Here is a 20,902-nt window from a genome sequence, read left to right on the forward strand (position 1 = left end):
TAACCACTAAACCTGACGATATCCATAACCCTAACCCAAAATGCTAAACCCAGAACCACAAACCCACCCCCTAACCCCTAACACCTAAGCCTAAACATAACCTTAACCCCTAACCCTAACCCTAACCCTAACACCAAACCCCAAACCCTAACTGTTAATCCCTAACCCTAACCCCTAGCCCCTAGCCCCTAACCCTAACACTAATCCTAACCCTGGCCACTAACCCTAACACTTAACCCCTTACCCTAACCACTAACCCTAACCCCTAACGCTTAACCCTAACCCTAACCCTAAACATAACCCTAACCCTAACCCTTAACACCTAACCCTAACCCTAAAACTAACCTCTAGCCACTAATCCTAATGCTAACCCTCATCCCCTAAACCTAACCCTTAACTCTTAAACCAAACACTGAACCCTAATCCTTAGCCCCTAACCCTAACCCAAACATTAACCCCTAACCCCTAATCCTAACCCTAATACTAACCCTAAACCTAAACCCTAATCCCTAACCCTAACCCAAACCCAAACCCGAACCCGAACCCTGAAACCGAACCCTGAACCTGATCCTGACCCGGACCCTGACATGAACCCAAAACCTGTCCCTAACCTCTAACCCCTAACCCCAACTGAAACCCTAACCTGTAACCCCTAACACCTAACCCTAACCACTGATCCTAACCCTAATCCTGAACCATTAACCCTAGCCCTAACCCTCCCTAATCATAATAGTAACCCTAAACCCTAACATTAACCCCTAGACCTAAGACTAAACCCAGCACAACCCTAACCCCAAACCCTAATCCTAAAACAAACACTGGACCTGGACCCTGGCCCTGACCCTAAAGCCTCACGCCTAGTCCCTAAACCTGAACTGTAACCTTAATCCCTAAGAAATAACCCCTAATTCCTAATCCCTAACCCTTAACCCTTAACCCTAACCCTAACCCGAACACAAACCCGAACCCAAACCCTGAACCTGACCTGAACCCGAAACCTGTCCCTAACCTTTAACCCCTAACCCCAACCGAAACCCTAACCTGTAACCCCTAACATCTAAACCTAATCGCTGATCCTCATCCTAACCCTGAACCATTAACCCTAAACCTAACCCACCCTAACCCCTAATCCTAATAGCAAACCTAAATCCTAACCCTAACCCCTAACCCTAGGACTAAACCCAGCACAACCCTAACCCCAAACCCTAACCCTAATTCAAACACCGGACCTGGACACTGGCCCTGACCTTAAAGCCTCCCACCTAGCCCCTAAACCCGAACTATAACCTTAATCCCTAAGCCATAACCCCTAATGCCTAACCCCTAACCGTAACCTACCCTAATGCCCTTATCCTAACCCGAGCCCTACTGCCCTAACCTTAACCCTTAACCTAATGCCCTAACCCTAACCATAATCTTAATGCCCTAACCCTTATCCTGATACCCTAACCCTAACCCTAACACTAACCCTAACCCCTAACTGTGACCCTAGCCCTCACCCTCACACTAACCCTAAGCCTGATGCAGCAAACCTAGCCCTACTCAAAATGCATTAACCCTAAACGTCACCCTAATTTCTAACCATAACCCTAACCCTCATCCTCACTCCAATCCTAATCCTAACCCTAATGCATTCACCCTAACCGCAGCCCAAATGCTCTAACCCTAACCCTAAAGCAAACCTAACCCTAATGCACTGACCTTAACCTTAACCTGAACCCTAACCCTTATCCCTAACCCATAACACTATCCTTAAATCTAACCCTAGCCCTATCCCTAACCCTAATCCTAAACCTAGCCCTAATCTAAGCCCTGGCCTTAGTCCTAGCCCTAGCCCTAGCCCTAATCCTAGCCCTAGCCCTAACCTCTAACCCTGATCCTAATAACCCCAACCCCTAACCCTAATCCTAATCCTATCCTAACCCTTAACCCATTTTCCAGACCATCCTTGTCATTTTGCTTGGTCTATTATACATGAACATTAATGTCCCCTATAATTATTACATTGCCTTTATTCAAGCTCCAATTATTCCTTGCTTTTTGCTCTGTCCAGTGGTGTAACTACTGTTAGGCATCTGTAAATTACTCCCAACAGTGTTCTTAACCCTCGTTATTCCTGATCACCATCTATGCTGTTCCTACTTCCTGCTTGTGGAGCCAAGATCCTTTCTCACTACTGACCTTATGACATACTTTACAATAAGGGCTATTCCTCCTCCTTTTCCAATCTGTCTGCTTTTAGATATGGCTCGTGTAGGCATGTAGGATCTCCCAGATGTCCACAACAAGTTGTGAGGAAGTTTTAGAATGAAATTAATCTTGTGAGATAACACTAAACAGGCACCAGCAAATCAGTTGCCCATTTTACTTCTGCCTAATTTCATGATGTCAATGGGAATGTAAATCAAGCAGATTGTAAAACAGATACCCTTATCTGTATCCAATTCTTTTATGTGTTTATGTGTGTGTTTGCATGTGTGAGACTGAGTGTGAGGCATTGCATTAATTTGAGGTAAGTGTGTGAGAATAAATAGCCTTCTTTATTTTAAACTCATGAAACTTGCTTCTGAATTATTTAATCGGAATGCACACTCCAAGGACATGAAGAGACACACCTCTTTCCATATAAAACACACTGATTATGGGCAGAGAAAGCACATACATTCTGCCAGTGACATCACCAAGGCATGTGACAACACTTTGTTCTTTATGCAGTCAACAGATTATGTTCAGTTGCAGAATACAAGTTCGTGGATGCATAGAAATCTGGCAAATTGAACTAAAGGCATGGAAACTATGTTAGATTTGAGAAGGTTTGGACTCAAATAATTTTGTGGAACTATGTACAGAATCTGGTGTGTAGAACATAGCACAAAATTCTGACAGAGCTGCAGAATCATGAAAGAGAAATGACACCCATCATAAAATGCTCATACTCGACAGTGCAGCAATATTTCCATTTTTGAGAATTATATTGAGATGTCCTCTCTCAGGTCACAGGCCTCATGACCCTATTGAACAAGAAACAGCGCAAAGACTGTTAAAGACACTTGATCAACACAAATAAAAGTAGATGCAATAATTTCCACAGGTACTGTCCTGATCAACACTTACTTCACATTTTAATGGATGGAGATTCCAGAGTTGTTTCTCCACAGTGGAAGTGTGGTATAGCTGGGCTCTGGTGCACTGAAAGAAGGCAAGAGATCCTGTCCTTATCCCAAAGATGGGTCGGTTAAAGACTAGTCGCTGCCTTTAAGGGCGCTTCAGAGGCACCATGTTCCTGGAAGCTAGTAAAGAATCCTGACACTGTGACAAGGTGACTCTGACTTCCTTTCAGGACAAAGACCCTCTCCTAATAAAGGCTTGGTGCAGCAAAGAGAGCATCTAGGCCATTAATCTATGTTAGGCAGAGCAACGGCCCAACACTGGTCCCTGGGGAACTCCACTACAAACTTCTTCCAGTCTGAAAAACATTCAATAACAACTACTCTCTATTTCCTGTCACTCAGGCAAGTTTGTACCCATGTTGCTGCTGTGGCTTTTATTGCATGAGCTGTAACTTTGCTCACAAGTCTGTTGCATAGCATTACATCAAATGTCTTTTGGAAGTCTATGCACACATCAACAGCATTGCCCTCATCAACCCTCCCTGTTACCTCTTCAAAAACCCCAGCAAGTTGGTTAAACACTATTATCTCTTAAGAAATCCATGCAGACTTTGCTTAATTGACCTGTATCTGTCCATGTGATTATTAATTTTCTCCTTAATTATTGTTTCCAGAAGTTTCCCCATCCCCGAAGTTAAACTGCCTGCCCTGCAGTTGCTCAGCTATTCTTATTTGAACAAGGGTATAATATTTGCAATTCTCCAGTCCTCTGGCACCACCCCTGAGTCTATGGAAGACTGAAAAATTATGGCCGGTGCCTCTGCAATTTCCACTGCCACTTCCTTCAGTATCCTTGGATGAATCTCATCCAGTCCTGTTGCCTTCTCAACTTTTAAGTATATATAGCCTATCTAATGCATCCTCCTTATTAATTTTATACCCATCGAAAGTCTGAATTACCTCTTCCTTCACCATGGCCTGGGTAACATCTTCTTCCTCGAAAAGGGCACATGCAAAGTATTCATTTAATAACTCAGCTATGGTCCTCTGCCTCCATGTGTAAATCATCATTTTGTCCCTAATCAGCCCTACTCCTCCTTTTACCACCCTTTCACGATTCATGTGCCTAAAGAAGACTTTGGGATTCCTTTTTATGTTGGCTGCTAGTTTCTTTTCATATTCCCTCTTTGCTTCTCTTATTTGCCCTTTCATCTCCCTCTGGGTCTCAATTGTAGTGCCCACCTGACACCTGTCATAAGCACACTTTTTCTTCCCTATCTTTATTTCTATTCCTTTGTCATCCAGGGAGCTCTGGGTTTGTTTGGCCTACCTTTCCCTTTCAAGAGAATATACTTTGACTGTGCCTGAACTTTCTGTTTTTTGAAGGTTCTTTTCCCTTTCCTAACTTTCCTGTTCAGCTACTGTTTTTCCTGCCAACCTTGATTCCATTTTATTAGGCCCAGGTCTGCTCTTACCCTGTTGAAGTTGGTTTTCTCCCAGTTAATTATTCTTATTTTAGATTGTTCTTTATCCATTTCCATAGTCAACCTAAACCTTATGATACAATGATTGCTGATCCTAAATGTTCTCTTACTGGCACTTGATCTACTTGGCCCATTTCATTCCCAAGAGCCAGGTTTGCAGTGCCTCCTTTCTCATTGAACTGGAAACATTATGCTGTAGAAAACTTTCTTAAGCACACTCAAGGAACTCTTGCCCTTCTCTGCCCTTTAGACTACTACCATCCCAGTCTATAGTCAGATCATTAAAGTCCCCCATTATTACTGCCCTATAATTTTTGCACGTCCCTAATTCCCTTCCAAATTTGTTCCTCTACATCCTTCTCACTATTTGGCGGCCTATAGGCTACACTGGGCAATGTAATTGCACTTTTTTGTTTCTTATCTCTGGCCAAATAGATTTTGTCTTTGACTCCTTGGAACATCCATTCTCCAGCACTGCAATGTTCTAATTAATACTGCCAGCCTTCCCCTTTTTTTCCCTTTCCTAACTTTCCTGAACACCTTGTATCTAGGGTTATTTAACACCCATTCCTGCTCTTCTTTGAGCCAGGTCTCTGTATTAGCCACAACATCATATTTGCACATGTCAATCTGTGCCTGTAACTCACCAATCTTATCTACCATACTTCATGCATTTACATACATGCACAGTGATCCTGATTTAGGTTTCATTACTTTCTCCTTTACTCCAACCTCATCTCTAATTTTATTATTTCTTATTCTAGTGCTAGTTCCCAAATCCTGCCAATGTAGCTTAAACTTCCCCCAATAACACAAGGAAAACGCTCCACAAGGAGCTCAGTCCTCGTTCTATTTAGGTGCAACCCATCTCCCATCTCCCCCAGAACTGGTCCCAAAGCCACAGGAATCTAAAGCCCTCCCCCGTGCACCATCTTTCCGGCCACATATTCATCTGCTTTATCCTTCTATTTCTATACTCACTGGTGTGTGGTATTGGGAATAATCCAGAGATTTCTACTTTTGAAATCGTGCATGCTAATTTCCTACCTAGTTCCCTAAATTCTGACTGCAGGGCCATATCTTTCTTTCTGCCTATGTCGTTTGTACCAATATGGACCATGAACACTGGCTGTTCACCCTCCCCTCCTCAGGGTGCTCTGCAGCCATTCAGTGACATCCTTGACCTTGGCACCAGAGAGGCAATACATGATCCTGGATTCACATCTGCAGCCACAGAAATGTCTATCCATCCCTCTAATTATCAAACACCTATTAATATTGTTCTTCCAGCCTTCCTTGTATCCTCCTGTACAGCTGAGCCATCCATCGTGCCATGAACGTGGCTCTGGCTGCACTCCCCAGAGGAACCGTCACTTTCATCAGTATTCAGAACGAAATACTCCTTGAGAGTGGGATGCACTTAGGGGACTCCTGCACTATTTGCCTGTTTCTTTTTGACTGTATGGTGGTCACCCATCTTCTCTCTCCCTACATGCTCTTAAGCTGTGGGGTGACCACATCTATAAATGTGCTTTTCACATAGTTCTCAACCTCATGGATGCATGGCAGTGACACCAGCTGCTGTCCAAGTTCTGAAAACCAGAGTTCAAGTTGTTAAAACAAATGACACTTCCTGCACTAATGGTTTTGTAGGACATGGGAAGCGTCCTGGAGTTCCCACATAGCACAGGATGTGCACTCTTGAGTTGGAGCAGCCCTGCCATTTCACTAGTTATTAACTAATAACTTTGTTACTGTTAATAAACCTTACTACTGGTAACAAACCTTTCCAATGCCAATAAACCTTTACCAATACTAATATACCTTTCCATCATTAATAAACCTTACTAATGCTTATGAAGCATACTAATACAGTATACCTTGCTAATGGCAATAAGCCTTACTTAAAAATAAAAGGTAAGATTCACCAGCTACTCACTTGTTACTTTTCATTAATAGTTAATATTTTTAACATTTGTTAAATTCCCAGTTGCTTATACTCAGTCCCTAAGCAACACTACTCACCACCCAATCTCTTTATGACTTTCCTGTGATGTCACAGCTTGATTTTGTTTTTCATACCTGACATTCTCCTGCAGCTGTAACAGCCCAGCTCCTGCCTCCACTTCCAACTCTGTCTTCAGGTGAATAAAAGGTTGCTGAGCCGGGCTCTCAATTTATTCTCTCCCTCAGGTCTAGACAGGTCCACCCCTGCCTCTGTCCCAACTCTGTCTTCAGGTAAGTGTTAGAAAGTGATTCACCTGAACACAGGCCCCAGCACAGTTCAGATGAAGACCACCCCAATAGTACAGCTCCACTCCCACTTTCCCCAATACTGTTCCAGTGCCCCATGAATTGAAGCCCATTTTTCCCACACTAGTCTCTGAGCCACTGTTTCATTTCTCTAATCTTATTTACCCTACACCAATTTGCTGAAGGCTCAGGTAAGAATCCAGAGATTTTTACCTTTGAGGTTCTCCTTTTTAATTTAGCCCCTAGCTGCTCAAAATCCCTAAGCAGAATCTTCTTCCTAGTCCCATCTATGCCTTGATAATACATGGATCACGAGCACTGGATCCTCCCACTTCTCATCTAAGTTCCTCTCCAGCCCTGAGCAGATGTCCTGAACTCTGGCACCAGGCAGTCATCACAGCCTTCTGGACTCTTGCTCCTGGCTGCAGAGAACTGTGTCTATCCCCGATTATACTTTCCCCTACTACCACTACATTGCTATTTACTCCCCCTACTTGAATGTCTTCCTGTACGATGGTGCCATGTTCAGTTTGCTCATCCACACTACAACCTCTGCTCTCATCCATACAAGCTGCAAGAATCTCAAACCTGTTGGGCAATAGCAAGGGCTGAGGCTCCTCCACTTCCACCTTCTCAATCCCTGTACCTGTCTCTCTCACAGTCATACCCTCCTGTCCCTGACCACGGACCAAATCAGAAGACCCTATCCTAAGGGGTGTGACTGCCTTCAGGAACAAAGTTTCCAGGTAACCTCCCCCCTCTCTGATGCAACACAGTGTCTGTAGCTTGTCCTCCAGCTCATTGACTCTGAGTTGAAGTTCCTTGAACTGCAGACTCTTACTGCAGATGTGGTTGCCGTGGATCACTCTGGTGTCCATCAGCCCCACATAGCGTAGCTGCAGCATTTCAGCTGCCCTTCATTGTGTTTTAATTAGCTACTTAATCATTTTCTTAATGCCTCTCCTCACCAATGCTTAATACACAAATTTAAACCTTAGTAATACAATCAAGCTTACCACTCTAAACTAAAGCTATAAATTCACCAGCTTGTTACTTCCCTTCTGCTTATGTCACTTAATTAATTATAAGGCAGCTACTTAAGTAATACTCATTTTTAATTTTTTACAAGAAGTTCAGCTATTTACCGGCACTCCACAAACAGCTATTGCTCACCAAACAAGCAATCTATGGTTTTCTTATGATGTCACTGTTTAATTTATTTTTCAAACACAGTCAGTTCCTGAAGGCATCCAATTCTAGGTGCTTCCACACAGGTCCATTCCTCTCTGCTCCCTGAAGGTAAGTGAAGCACCTGCCAGTACTGATGCCAGTGCCCCATAAATCAAAACCTATTTCTTCCACACCAACCTTGGAGCCACACATTCAACCTAAACCTTATGATACAATGATTGTTGTCCCTTAAATATTCTCCTTCTGACACCTACTCCGCTTGGCCCACCTCATTCCCAAGAGCCAAGCAGGGCTTTCTTTCTTGTTGGACTAAAAACATGCTGCTGTAGAAAACTTTACTAAATTCACTCTAGGAACTCTTGCCCCTCTCTGCCCTTTACACTACTACTACCCCAGTCTATATTTGGATAATTAAAGTCCCCCAATATAATTCTTGTGCCTCTCTCCAATATCTTTGCAAATGCAGTTCCTCTACAACTTTTCCACTAATTGATGGCCTGTAGACTACACCAAGCAATGTAATTACATCTTCTTTGTTCCTTATCTCTAGCCAAATAGATTCTGGTTTTGACCCCTCTGGGACAGCCTCTTTCTCCAGCACAGCAATGTTCTCTTTAATCAGTACTACAATCCCTCCATCTTTTCTTCCTTTCCTCCCTTTCCTGAACACCTTGTGTTCAGGAATATTTGACATCCAGTCCTGCCCTTCTTTGAGCTAGGACTCTGTTATAGTCACAATGTCATATTCTGGCGTCGATCTTAAGCCCCGATTTTAATCACTCCACCTTTGGGGGCTGTGTCTCCAGTTGCCTAAGCCCCAAACTCTGGAATACTACACTTCTCTGCCTCTCAACCTCACTTTCCAACTTTTAGGCACTCCATAAAACTTACCTCTTTGACCAAGCTTTTGGTCATCTGACCTAACATCTCTTTTGTGTTTCAGTGTCATAGTTTGTCTTATAATGCTTCCTTGAAGGTCTTTGGGATATTTTATTATAGTAAAGGTGCTAAATAAATATAAGTTGTTTTTGCTGCTGTTGGAAAATGAGGGACCCTGAATTGATTGGATGTTAGAAATGTCATTCCAAAGAAGGTAATTAATTAAGTATACAGGATTCTGGATGTAATGCCAGGTTATTAATCTGGTGTTTGTTTTAACTTTGTAGACCCACCAAAGAAGGTTCAATGACCATAGCAGGAAATTCACTGGAGACAATTGATGAAAAATGTTAAATTACTCAAATAGTGTAGACAGCAACATTTTGAATGTTTGGGGATTTCTCCCACCAAGAAATTTGTTGAACAAACTGGATGATCTCATCCCATCTGCACTTCTAACAATGTTACAGATGGAAGACATTTTCACACAATAATATTTTAATTCCAATGATTTTTTTTAAGGTTGTGGTTGTTTTACCACTTCCAATTTAGTCCTAGAAATTACTTTAGATTTAATTTTGTCTCCATCTCAAATTCTAGTCTCAATTTGTCTTCATAAGAAATTTAGACCTAATTTTATTTTGTCAAAAAGAGCAATTTTATTCGACAAGTATCTATATATTTTAGTTGGTGCTGTAACTGCTGAAAATATAAAAAAATAATAAAATTTGTTAGATGTCCACTGGATCTGCAAAGTAATTCCAGCATTGTTATTAATATTCACTTAATTTCCTTGCACTGCAGGCAACATGCTAAAAGTTGGATAGAATTTTCCTTTTCACTCACTATGTAGGTCCTGCACAGCAAATTAAAGAGGTCAGTCTCAGCTTGATGTTGGAGATCCTCAGAATGTTCCTGTGCAAAGGCAGACCTCAGTCACTTTTATCACACAATAACAACACATAGCAAAATGCTCTACTTAGACAGTTAACTTCACACAAACTGCACAGACAGCAGGAAAAGGTAACGAACATAAAAATATAAATCAAATGCTTTGAGGGCAATTTCCTTTTGACAAGATTAGAAAACAGGTTGAGGTGAAGCCTGAGGAGCCCTTTCAATAGGCCCTAACAATCATCAGCTCCCTTCCAATGTTAATGCTCCTCAATATATACACAACTGAGACTTGGATTTAATAAATTTTATTGTAAAATGTATAAATAATAGAACTATGTCCCTTTCTTCAAGGTTTGCATTTTGTAACCCAGGTGATTTATTTATAACCAGATTGGTTGACTGTTTCTATTTAAGAAGGCTTCTGCAAAATTCAATGTCGTCCAAATAATTTATATTATTTTGCATTTGCAGCTTGTTTTTAAATTACACCCCTTTCAGTGTTGAGTGTTATTTTACTCAGGTTTTAAAAGAAAGACATATATTTATATAATGCTTTTCCCAACCACTGGACGTCTCAAAGCCAATGAAGTATTTTTGAAATGTGGTCATTGTTGCCATGTAGGATGGATTGGCAAATACTTGTTTAGTGATTCTTATTTAGAATTACTCATCCCCCACATCATCTACATCCATTGCAGAACCTGAGCTAATCTTTTTAACAGGCTTCCTACCAAAAACGAATATTTTCAGTTCCTTTGCTGAATCTTCTCCTGAGGCTATTGCTAAGTAGCAGGGCACATACCTGACTCAGGCAGGAGACATTATTTACATGCAAAATCAGGCCCAATAACACACAACACAATAAGCTCTGAATGCCAGTTTAGGACAGCACTGAACAGATTGCTCTCTGTACACACTCCAGACAGGAGCAAATAGCAGTCCTGAAGAGTCCAGTAACCAAATCCACAATAACAACTGAGGCTGATGCCAAAATGGGTTTCTGCCCAGGAATGGACACCACTTAGACCTACCTGACTGTGGCGCACCAGTTTGGTCAGGCTAGGCCGCCTAATATGTCTGTAGCCTGGAGATAGAGGTCTGGCTCAGGGTGCTCAATTTCCACACACAGCCGACCGGCCTATCAGCGACTGAAGGAAAAATTGGCTGATCTAACACTTTAACAGGAACAGTAAACCTGAAAATAAAAATAGTTTGTTCCATTCCCAAACAAAAGGACAATCAATTCCATAATCACTCACGAATGGATAATTGATTCTAAAGAAGGAATCAAGCTTTCTAGAAAAAAGTGCCTGTAATCATGAAGTTCAAAAGAAAATCCTGCCTTTACAAATCACCCTAGGTCTTCCGAAATTGATTTACAATTTGCTAGACGAACTGCACTTCACTCGCGAGCTCGAGGTTTGTACACATGAGCTCAGCTACCTTTCACTGCGCTGTGGTCACCACTGGAAGGCAAAGGCTTGATTGGAGGGGAAAGGATGTCTGGGGATGGCGTCAAGTAGTCATGGACAGAAAGCATTGACAGTTCTGAGCAAGCACGGAACAATTTAGAGGGTGTACTTGACATGCCTGTCCTGGTCCAAGTCCAGGGACAGGGGAGGGCCTGTCCTTCCTGTGTCAGTTGTGCCCAGCATGGTGCTCAGGGCCTGGCCAGTCCCTTGTACATGTCAGTCCTGGGAGTTGGTGGTTTGCTACTGGGCTGCAGATGGCACAGTCACAGTCAGGGGAAGCATGTGCAGCCTGTAGATGGGGACCAGGTAATTTAGGGTGGGGAACGTGATGGTCTCATTGGGGGCAGAGGTCTCTAAATCACTCTGTAATGGGCCTCAAGATGGGGAGGGATCAGGTCGACATGTGGCATTGGGCCATCAGCAATAAATAGTTCAGTGGCGGGGACAGAGATATCAATGACAATAACGATGGGATCCAGGATTAGAGGGAGAGGAAGGAGGGCGTTTAGACCGAGGGAAACCTGCACATGACGCTCTTCCAGCACGATGGGAGGGACTTCCACATTCACAGAGCAGGGGGTTGGAAGCTGGTCTCATGGTAAAATCTGAGCATTACCATTTTGCAACCTGATCCAATGACACAGTTGAAATATAAAGTATGAAAAAAAATCACCAGGGCGGGTTCAGGGGGCTTGTGGGGGCAGTCGACTACTGCACTTTGGGGTTGATTGAAGGGGCACATGATTAATTTCTGCTTCAGCCAACGTAGTGCAAGGCTCAGCTGAGACATGTTAGGAAGGCTCTAATGTCAATTGAAGGATTTGGGCACCTTAACTCATGGTGCACATTCTTGTGAGAACCAATTCAGGATTGGGACAATTATTGGATTGGGTTCCAATGACCCTTTGTCCCTCTCATAGGGAAGTGTGAAGGTCAGAAAGATTCATCAGTAAATGGGCTATGTCCAAATTGCATATACCAAATGCCCCTTTCCTGGCCAGAAGGCAGGAAGGAAAATATACATATCTATACAAACCTGGCTACTTTATATAATTATCATTTTTAACATTTTAAAAATCGAAAAGGCTTTACCCTGACTAGCCATGACTTGTACCAGAGGAATTTCTAACCTTCAATAACCAGCAGGGACCTCATTACCTTTAAAAAGGTGCTAATGCCCTCTGTGACTGCTGACAATCAAACTCCAAAGAAATACAACTCCCTTTCCATTTCTAAGGCAGAGCTCCAGCCAACGGAGGCGATATATCTGCAGAGGACAAAAGGAACCCTGACTCCTCTATTGAACACCTCAAGATTCCAAACCTGGGAAAATACATCCTTTGACCAAGTCCTAGGGGAAGAAGTGGGAGGTGTGTCACATGACCTCTCCAAGCTGCTAGAACCTCTAATATTGCCACGTGGAACTGAACCCAGGCAGCCTACCATTTTATCATCTAAGAGGTAGCAGCAGAAAGATCTCTGCCCAGGTGAAGTGCCTGGCCCTCATCTACACAGTGAACTTCTAGAACATTGGAATTTCTATATCCATGCCTTCAAGGCTAATTCACCTCTACATGCCTTCTCCTATTATGGAAGTCCTCACTTCTGGAAAGCTGGATCACCCTGCAACAGTTTCAGCCTGCTAACCTCTGAAGGGATACGTCACCAGACATTGGTTCTGAAACTCTGGACTCAGCTGAAACCATAACTATTATTTTTATCGTGGTCTTGCCCTGTACCCCTCACTTTCCCTTATGCCTCTTTTGTTGTATGATGGCAAACAGGGGCGGACGTTCTGAAACCACTTCTCACATTTTGTGTGTGTGGAAAGAAAGCCCAACCCTCTTATTTTACCTTATCTCAAGTTAGCTGTGGGGTTATTAATAGAGGATGGACCACTGAAGGGTTGGGGAAAACATGTCACCACTTAAAAAGGGGGAAATCAGAAATCAAAAACACCTTTCAGTTCACAGACAGATAGTGCCAGGAGAAATCAGGGCTGTTTAAATTAATCCCCCTCTGGTCCGTAACACCCCAAAGACCTCTACACCTCACGGCTGTCAGGCTCAGGTTTTGCATGCCTCCTCAATTCATGTTACTGCATTAGTGCAGGTTCAAGCTGCGCTTTAATCCAAGGATTCAGCCTGACAGCGCCCTGACTGAGGCTGATATCACCTGCCTGCGCTCATTCAGATCCAAACCCGCTTGTGGAAGCACTGTCATGTCTGGAGTGTTTGTGGGGGTGGGGGCAAGGGTGTGCCCTATTGGGGATCCTTAAGGGGCAGTGCTACAGCTGCAATGAACAATCTGGGAAAGGAATGGGTAGAATGAGTGCAATCCAAGGACCTCACAATGGCTTCCGAGCTTTCAAATGCAAGGCGATCATTGCTGGGTTACGTTCAGTCAATGTTCATATTCAATGTTTCTGCGAGACAAGCAAGGGAGAATAATGGATGGTGCAGCCAATGCTGCATTTTTCTTGGAAATTTGGCAACTGAGGAGGAGGGGAAGAAGGACCCATCTCCGTCAGGCTGGGCAAAGGGAAGAGTGTGGCCCTGAGGAACATGGACCAACAGGGCCCCCTCATGGAGGCATTTGGCATGATCACGGGTATACTGAAGATGCTTCTCATACCTGCAGATGAGCGAGAGAGAGTGGTGTAGATGTCTTCGTATGTCAAGGGATGAAGTGGCTCATATCTGCCACATTCAGTGGGAGGAGTTGATGCCGCAGGGACTTGGAGGCCACCCTTTGCCCGTGGCCCTCAAAGTGACAGCCACTCTGAACTTCTTCATGAGTGGCTGTTCCAGGACTCCAATGGGGATCTCTGTGGGATTTCTCAGGCATCTGCTCACAAATGCAACTGAGAGGTAACAGGTAGCCTATTTAGCAAGGTTCACAATTACATCCAGTTCTCCCTGGATGAAGTCACTCAGGCTGCCAAAGCAGTGGGGATTTGCACTGATCTCCGGATTCCCACAGGTGCCATCGACTGCACTCATGTGGCTTTAAGAGCCCCCTGGCAGTAGCCACTACAATTCATCAACAGGAAAGGATTCCACTCTCTCAATGTGCAGCTGATCTACAATCACCACAAGCAGATAATGCAGTTATACCTTGGGAGCTCCGACAACTTGTACATCTTGAATCACTCACAGGTGCCACAGATCTTCCAGGGCCTGAGGCACATCCAGAGTTGGCTCCTCGGTGACAAAGGCTATAGCAGAAGATGTGGCTGATGGCACTCGCTTGGCAACCATGAAGTGCTTCAGAGGAGAGGTACAATGTGTCTCATTCTGCAACACGCTCCTTAATTGAGCAGGCCTTTGGTATCTTGAGGATGTGTTTCCAATGTCTGGAACCGCCAGGCAGTGCACTCCAATGCTCTACCCGGAGGGTCTCACGCATCATCGTGGTTTGCTGTGCTCTACACAACCTAGTGCTCCAAAGTGAGAATAACATGACAGAACGAGAGCTGGAGGAGCTGCATCCCTCCTCCGATGAGGAGGATGTCAAGAGGATGAGCTCCATGAGGGTGAGGAAGTTGAGGCTCCAGAGGAGGAAGCCATAGCAGGGTCCACACATGGCAGACATGCCCGTGAGATTCTTATAGCCACAATATTCCAGGATGATGATGACGAGTAGCTCATAGGAGCCTCTTTCACCCTTGCCCTTCGTTCTGGCTCGACAATAACACTTGCATTGCTATCCTCATCATCACAATGACACATATCAATCTCTGAATGAGTACTTACTATCTCATGTCACAACGTCCTCATCCTTGGAATGCTAGGCAGCCTCTGAAGCACGTGGCTGTCCTATTATGTGTGCACTGCAAGCAGACAAGGCATGGTGGAGTCTCTTCAAGAACCTCGCTAACATTTCACTGCCTACAGCAGCCTTCAAGAGGCAGGAGAAGCTCTGCAATCCTCACTGCACTTACGGCTGTGTGCCTGCAGTGTTGCAAGGTGCCTCAAGGAGGGCAATCATCACTCAGTGGTTCCCGCCTTGATACCTGAAGTCTAATCACCATCCACTGCAGCATCTCTCCACAAGCAATCGCTCATGCATGATTAGTGTTCAAGCCTCATCATCATACTGAGTCCCCAACATGAGATCGTTCCTTAGGGTGCAGTTATCTGTCACAAGCCTGTGAGTCAGGTCAACTTTCTGTGGACTGTTGTAGCTTCAGTAGCAGTACCGTTTGATCACTATCAAGCACTCATGACCCTGCAATCATCTGGCATCTCCCATGTTACCATTTAGCCTAACCTTGGCATCTGTGGGTCAGAAAATGCAAACACTGCATTTAGGCATTAACAAGTTAAATTGGTGATAATAAAGAGCACACATCAGATGTAGTCGAGCTTCATTCTGATCCCGTATGAGGCCTCCATGTTTTAATTCCAGCAGTCTCAGATATTCACATGGAAACAAGGCATACTCTTGGCATTGTAACGATCACATTAGCATGTCGACTGGCCATCGGAGAGCTGGCACAGGGTTAATGGCAAGGCATGCCAACCAGACCTTCAGGTCAAGAGCGGCATCCTCCCATGTCACAGTTCATCATCTGGGGCTTTGACACACACCTTCAATCTCACAAAGGCATTGGCCTCTAGCAGGAATCTCAAGACTCACACTTGTCAGTGAGGTCCATATCTCTGCATCATGCGGGTGGAAAAGTGGGCACTACTACAGGGGTGATGTCTACGTGTACATGTGGACATGACATAACGCTGCAGGCCGTCAGGAGCGTGTAAGAACCCGGACTGTTGTTGGATCAGTAACTCACACTCATGCCTGACGGGCATTAAATAGAGGCCATTGAAAGATGTGCCAACTGAGACTGACTGCAATGTGGGTGGTCATTCAATCCTCAGTGATCAACACTGAGCACTCTTCAGTGCAGAAGCACCAGGAGACTAAAACAGACTGCAGCATCTAAACTCATGAGGCCACATGATACGAACCTCTGACACAGGTCTCAGAGATGCATCGCCCAAACACTATGTTCTTTAAGGCAGAGGCTTTGCTCATGTTGTTGCTGTGCAGAAAATGGCCAAGCATTGTAATGAGATGATGTGAGACACAATAGACCTGAAGCACATATACGTGGGGGAGCATCTGTAACACTTGTATGACCTCAGAGCATTGCAACAGATTCAAACGGCATACGCTAGATGAGAAGTTGACAGTAATAAAATATATTTACATATATATATTTATACACTTATTTATATTTATATATATTTGCCCATGTGAATTTTACTTCCAGTTTGAAAGGTAGAGGAGTGGGTCCCAGACTAGAATTTTAAACTTAAATAAGGGCAATTATGTGGGCATGAAAGCTGAGTTAGCTGAAGTGAACTGGGATTCTAGTCTAGGGGATAGGTCAATGGAGAAGTAGTGGTGGACATTTAAGGAGATATTTTGGAATACTCAGTATAATTATATTCCTATTTTAGAGAAAAATTCTAAAGGGAGGGCCCACCATCCATCATTAACTGAAGGAGTTAAGGAAAGCATCAAACTTAAGGAAAAAGCACAAAATTAAACAAAGATGAGTGGCAGGTCAGATGATTGGTCAGAATTTAAAGGACGTCAGAGAATGACTAAAAGATTAATCAGAAGAAAGAAATTAGAGTATGATAGGAAGGTAGCTAGAAATGTGAAAACAGATAGTAAGAGTTTTGACAGGTACTTAAAAAGGAAGAGTAAGTAAAGTGAGTGTTGGTGCTCCAGAGAGTGACAGTGGGGAGTTAATAGTAGATAATAAGGAAATGGCAGAAGAAATTAACAAATATTTTGCTTCTGTCTTCACTATAGAGGATACAAAGAAACATTCCAGTAATAGCGGCAAATCAGGGGGTGAACGGGAGAGAGGAACTTGGTGTAATTGAAATCACCAGGGAAACAGTACTGAGCAAACTGATGGAGCGACAGGCTGACAGGTTTCCAGGTCCCGATGGGCTTCATCCTAGGGTGTTAAAAGAGGTGGCTAATGAGGTAGTAGATGCGTTGGTGTTAATTTTCCAAAATTTGCTATATTCTGGAAAGGTTCCATCAGACTGGAAAGTTGCAAATATCATCTCTCTATTCAAGAAGGGAGGGAAGCAGAAAATAGGAAATTATAGGCCAGTTAGCTTAACATCTGCTGTGTGGGAAGGTGTTAGAATTGATCATTAAAAATGGGGCTATAGCTGGGCACTTAAAAAAACTCAAGATAATCAGGAAGAGTCAGCATGGTTTTATGAAAGGGAAATCACATTTCACCAATTTACTGGAGTTCTTTGAAGGAATAACATGTGCGGTGGATAGAGGGGAGCCTGTCGATGTACTGTACTTGGATTTCCAGAAAGCATATGAATATACAAACATATGAATTAGGAGCAGGAGTAGGCCACTCGGCCCCTCGAGCCTGCTCTGCCATTTAATAAGATCCTGGCTGATCTGAATGTAACCTCAACCCACATTCCTGCCTACCCCCGATAACCTTTCACCCCCTTGTTAATCAAGAATCTATCTAGCTCTGCCTTAAAAATATTCAAAGATTCTGCTTCCACCTCCTTTTGAGGGAGAGAGTTCTAAAGGTTCACAACCCACTGAGAGAAAACATTTCTCCTCATCTGTCTTAAATGAGCGACCCCTTATTTTTAAACAATGACTCCTAGTTCTAGATTCTCCCACAAGAGGAAACACCCTCCACACATCCACCCTGTCAAGGCCCCTCAAGATCTTAAAGGTTTCAATTAAGCCCCCCTCCCCACCACTACTCTTCTAGACTCTGATGCATACAGGCCTAACCTATCCAGCCTTTCCTCATAAGACAACCCAGCCATTCCTGGTATTAGTCTAGTAATGTATTTGATAAGGTGCCACATCAAGGCCAGGATTTCCGGGTCGGTGAGCGGTGGGGGAGTGGGGGCGAGACCCGCTCGCCAACATGTAAAATGACGCGGGATAGCGTCGGGCGGAACTCCCAATGTCACCGCGCCCCACTTCAATTTTCAGGTTGGCGGGGGCTCATCAAAATCAGCTGTGCGGCCGCCGACCTGTCAATGGCCAATTGAGGCCATTGACAAAGTAGTTAAAGTAATTAATGGACCTGCCCGTCCAACCTTAAGGCTGGTAGGCAGGCCGGGAGCCCTGGCGGGCACTAGAAAAAGCATGAAACCTCATCCACGGGCGGGATGAGGTTTCATGTAGGTTTTAAAATTTTTAATAAAATTGTCAATGAAAGTGATGGACATGTCCCAACTCATGTGACAGTGTCACATGAGGGGACATGTCAGGGAAATTTATTTGTTCTGTTTTTAAAAATTTTTCAGACAGGAGCCGATCTCCTTGAGGCAGCACTTAGCCTCAGGGAGATGTGTGCGCTATTTCACGCACGTGTGCGAAACAGCGCACTCTCAGCTCAGGGAATTCCCTCCCCCCCTCCCGCACAGGGAGTGCATTGCGCTTCCTTGCAGACGTCACGCTGGGCGGGCCTTAATTGGCCTGCCCATGTAAAATGGCAGCGCACCCCCAATCGGGGGCGCCGATTGGAGGCATGCCTCCACCCGCCCGTTCCTAAATTTCCCCTCCAATGGGGGAAAATTCTGCCCCAAAGGCTATTTTGGAAAATAAAAGCTCATGGTAACACATTAGACTGGATAGAAGATTAGCTGGCTGTTAGAAAATAGAGTATGCATAAATGGGTCTTTTTCTGATTGGCAGGATGTGATGAGTGGAATCCCGCAGGGGTCTGTGCTGAGGCCTCAACTTTTTACAATTTACATCAATGACAGATGAGGGAAGTGAAGACATGGTAGCTAAATTTGCAGATGACGCAAGATAGGTAGGAAAGTATGTTGTGAAGAGGACATGAGGAGGTTGCAGATGGATATGGTGTATTTAAGACTGAGATAGATAGGTTTTGATTGCTAAGGGGATCAAAGGTTACGGGGAGAAGGCGGGAGAATGGGGTTGAGAAACTTATCAGCCATGATTGAATGGCGGAGCAGACTCGATGGGCCGAATGGCCTAATTTCTGCTCCTATTTCTTATGGTCTTATGGATATAGATAGGCTGAGTGAATGGGCAAAAATGTGGCAGCTGGGGTATAGTGTGGGAAAATGTGAAGTTGTTGACTTTGGCACAAAGAATAAAAAAAAACAGAGTATTACTTAAACAGATAACAACTGCAGAACTCCGAGGTGCAGAGGGATCTAGGTGTTTTTGTGCATTAGTCACAAAACGTTAGCATGTAGGTATAGCATGTAATCATGAAGGCTAATGGAATGCTATCCTTTATTATGAGAAGAATTGAACATAAAAGTAAGGATGTAATGCTTCAGTTATTCAGGGTATTGGTGAGACCCCATCTTGAATCCTGTGTGCAGTATTGGTCTCCTTATTTAAGGAAGGATGTCAATGTATTGGAGACAGTTCAGAGGAGGTTTACTAGATTGATACCTGGAATGAGTGGGTTATCTTATGAGGATGGTTTGGGTAGGTTGTTACTGTTTCCGCTGGAGTTGAGAAGAGTGAGGATGACTTGATTGAACTATACAAGATCCTGAATGGCGTTGACAAGGTGGACGTGGAAAGAATGTTTCCTCTTGTGGGTGAGTCCAGAACTAGGGGGCACTGTTTTAAAATTAGGGGTCACCCTTTTAGGACAGAGATGAGGAGAACTTTTTTCTCTCAGAGGGATGTGCGACTTTGGAATTCTCTGCCTCAGAAGGTGGTGGAGGTGGGGGTCACTGAATATTTTTAAGGCAGAGGTAGATAGATTCTTGTTAGGCAAGGGAATCTAAGGTTATCGGGGTTAAATGGAAATGTAGAACTTGAAAAACAAATAGATCAGCCATGCTCTTAGTGAATGGTGGAACAGGCTCGAAGGGCCAAATGGCCTACTTCTGTTCCTATTGTGTATGTTGGTATGTACGCATATTCATAGATTGTGAACACTCATGCCACCTTTGTGCTCTTGGCCTTTTGTACTTTTTCTTACCTTACCACAACATCGAGGTGCTTCTTCAACATCCACAGCAGGAGTGGAGGCGACCTGTTGACTGCTACCCCCTGTTGTCTGTGATGACCTTGGCAGGCAATCTCTGAAGGGCCAAGGCCTGGAGGGCCCAGCCTGCTTTGGGTCTCCTGCAGTGGAGCAGGTGCACCCTCCTTCGCCTGAGGAACTGGAGTTGATGGGGTCACAGGTAAGGGGCACTTGGAGCAGCTGGTCATCCCAGGAGAGTCCTGTGTGGATGGCCCTGGGGCGTCTGGCTGATGCTCCTCCTCCCTATGGATGCCCGGGGACTCCTTCCTGACTCCCTGAGGAGAAAGGACTCCTGGAGGGAGATGGCCCTGCTCTCCTCTCGTCTAGCCACTGCAAGAACCTTCTCATGGCTGAAGTGATGGTGTGTAGGTCCAAACTCATATCTGGCAGAAACTGCTGTTCTGCTAGACCAGGGTTTCCATGGCCATCGCCACCCTTCCAGTGGTGACCTTGCCTGGTGGAGCGGGTTAAATCATTCATCATCCTACTGCACTGGGTGGCTGATCTCCGCAGCACGTTAGCGCTGACCACACTAGTGACCACCTTCCAGGCCTTTGTTGGAGGTGTCAG

The 20,902-nt window shown here is 44.3% G+C and overlaps 1 protein-coding gene across 2 annotated transcripts in view; it reads right to left on the reverse strand.

The window, feature by feature from the left end:
* Positions 1-2,521: 2,521 nt before the first annotated feature.
* The window catches only part of LOC144688862 (gamma-interferon-inducible lysosomal thiol reductase-like), a 57,800-nt gene continuing 39,419 nt past the window's right edge, over positions 2,522-20,902 (reverse strand). For both annotated transcript variants that reach the window (XM_078555856.1, XM_078555855.1), the window contains 2 exons: positions 9,764-9,832; positions 2,522-3,011 (listed from right to left, as the gene is read on the reverse strand). In XM_078555856.1, coding sequence (XP_078411982.1) covers positions 2,970-3,011; positions 9,764-9,832 — 111 coding nt within the window. In that variant the 3' untranslated portion in view covers positions 2,522-2,969. The remainder of the gene's footprint in view (positions 3,012-9,763; positions 9,833-20,902) is intronic.

Source organism: Cetorhinus maximus, chromosome 13 (assembly GCF_964194155.1).
Source record: "Cetorhinus maximus chromosome 13, sCetMax3.hap1.1, whole genome shotgun sequence".
NCBI lineage: Eukaryota > Metazoa > Chordata > Chondrichthyes > Lamniformes > Cetorhinidae > Cetorhinus > Cetorhinus maximus.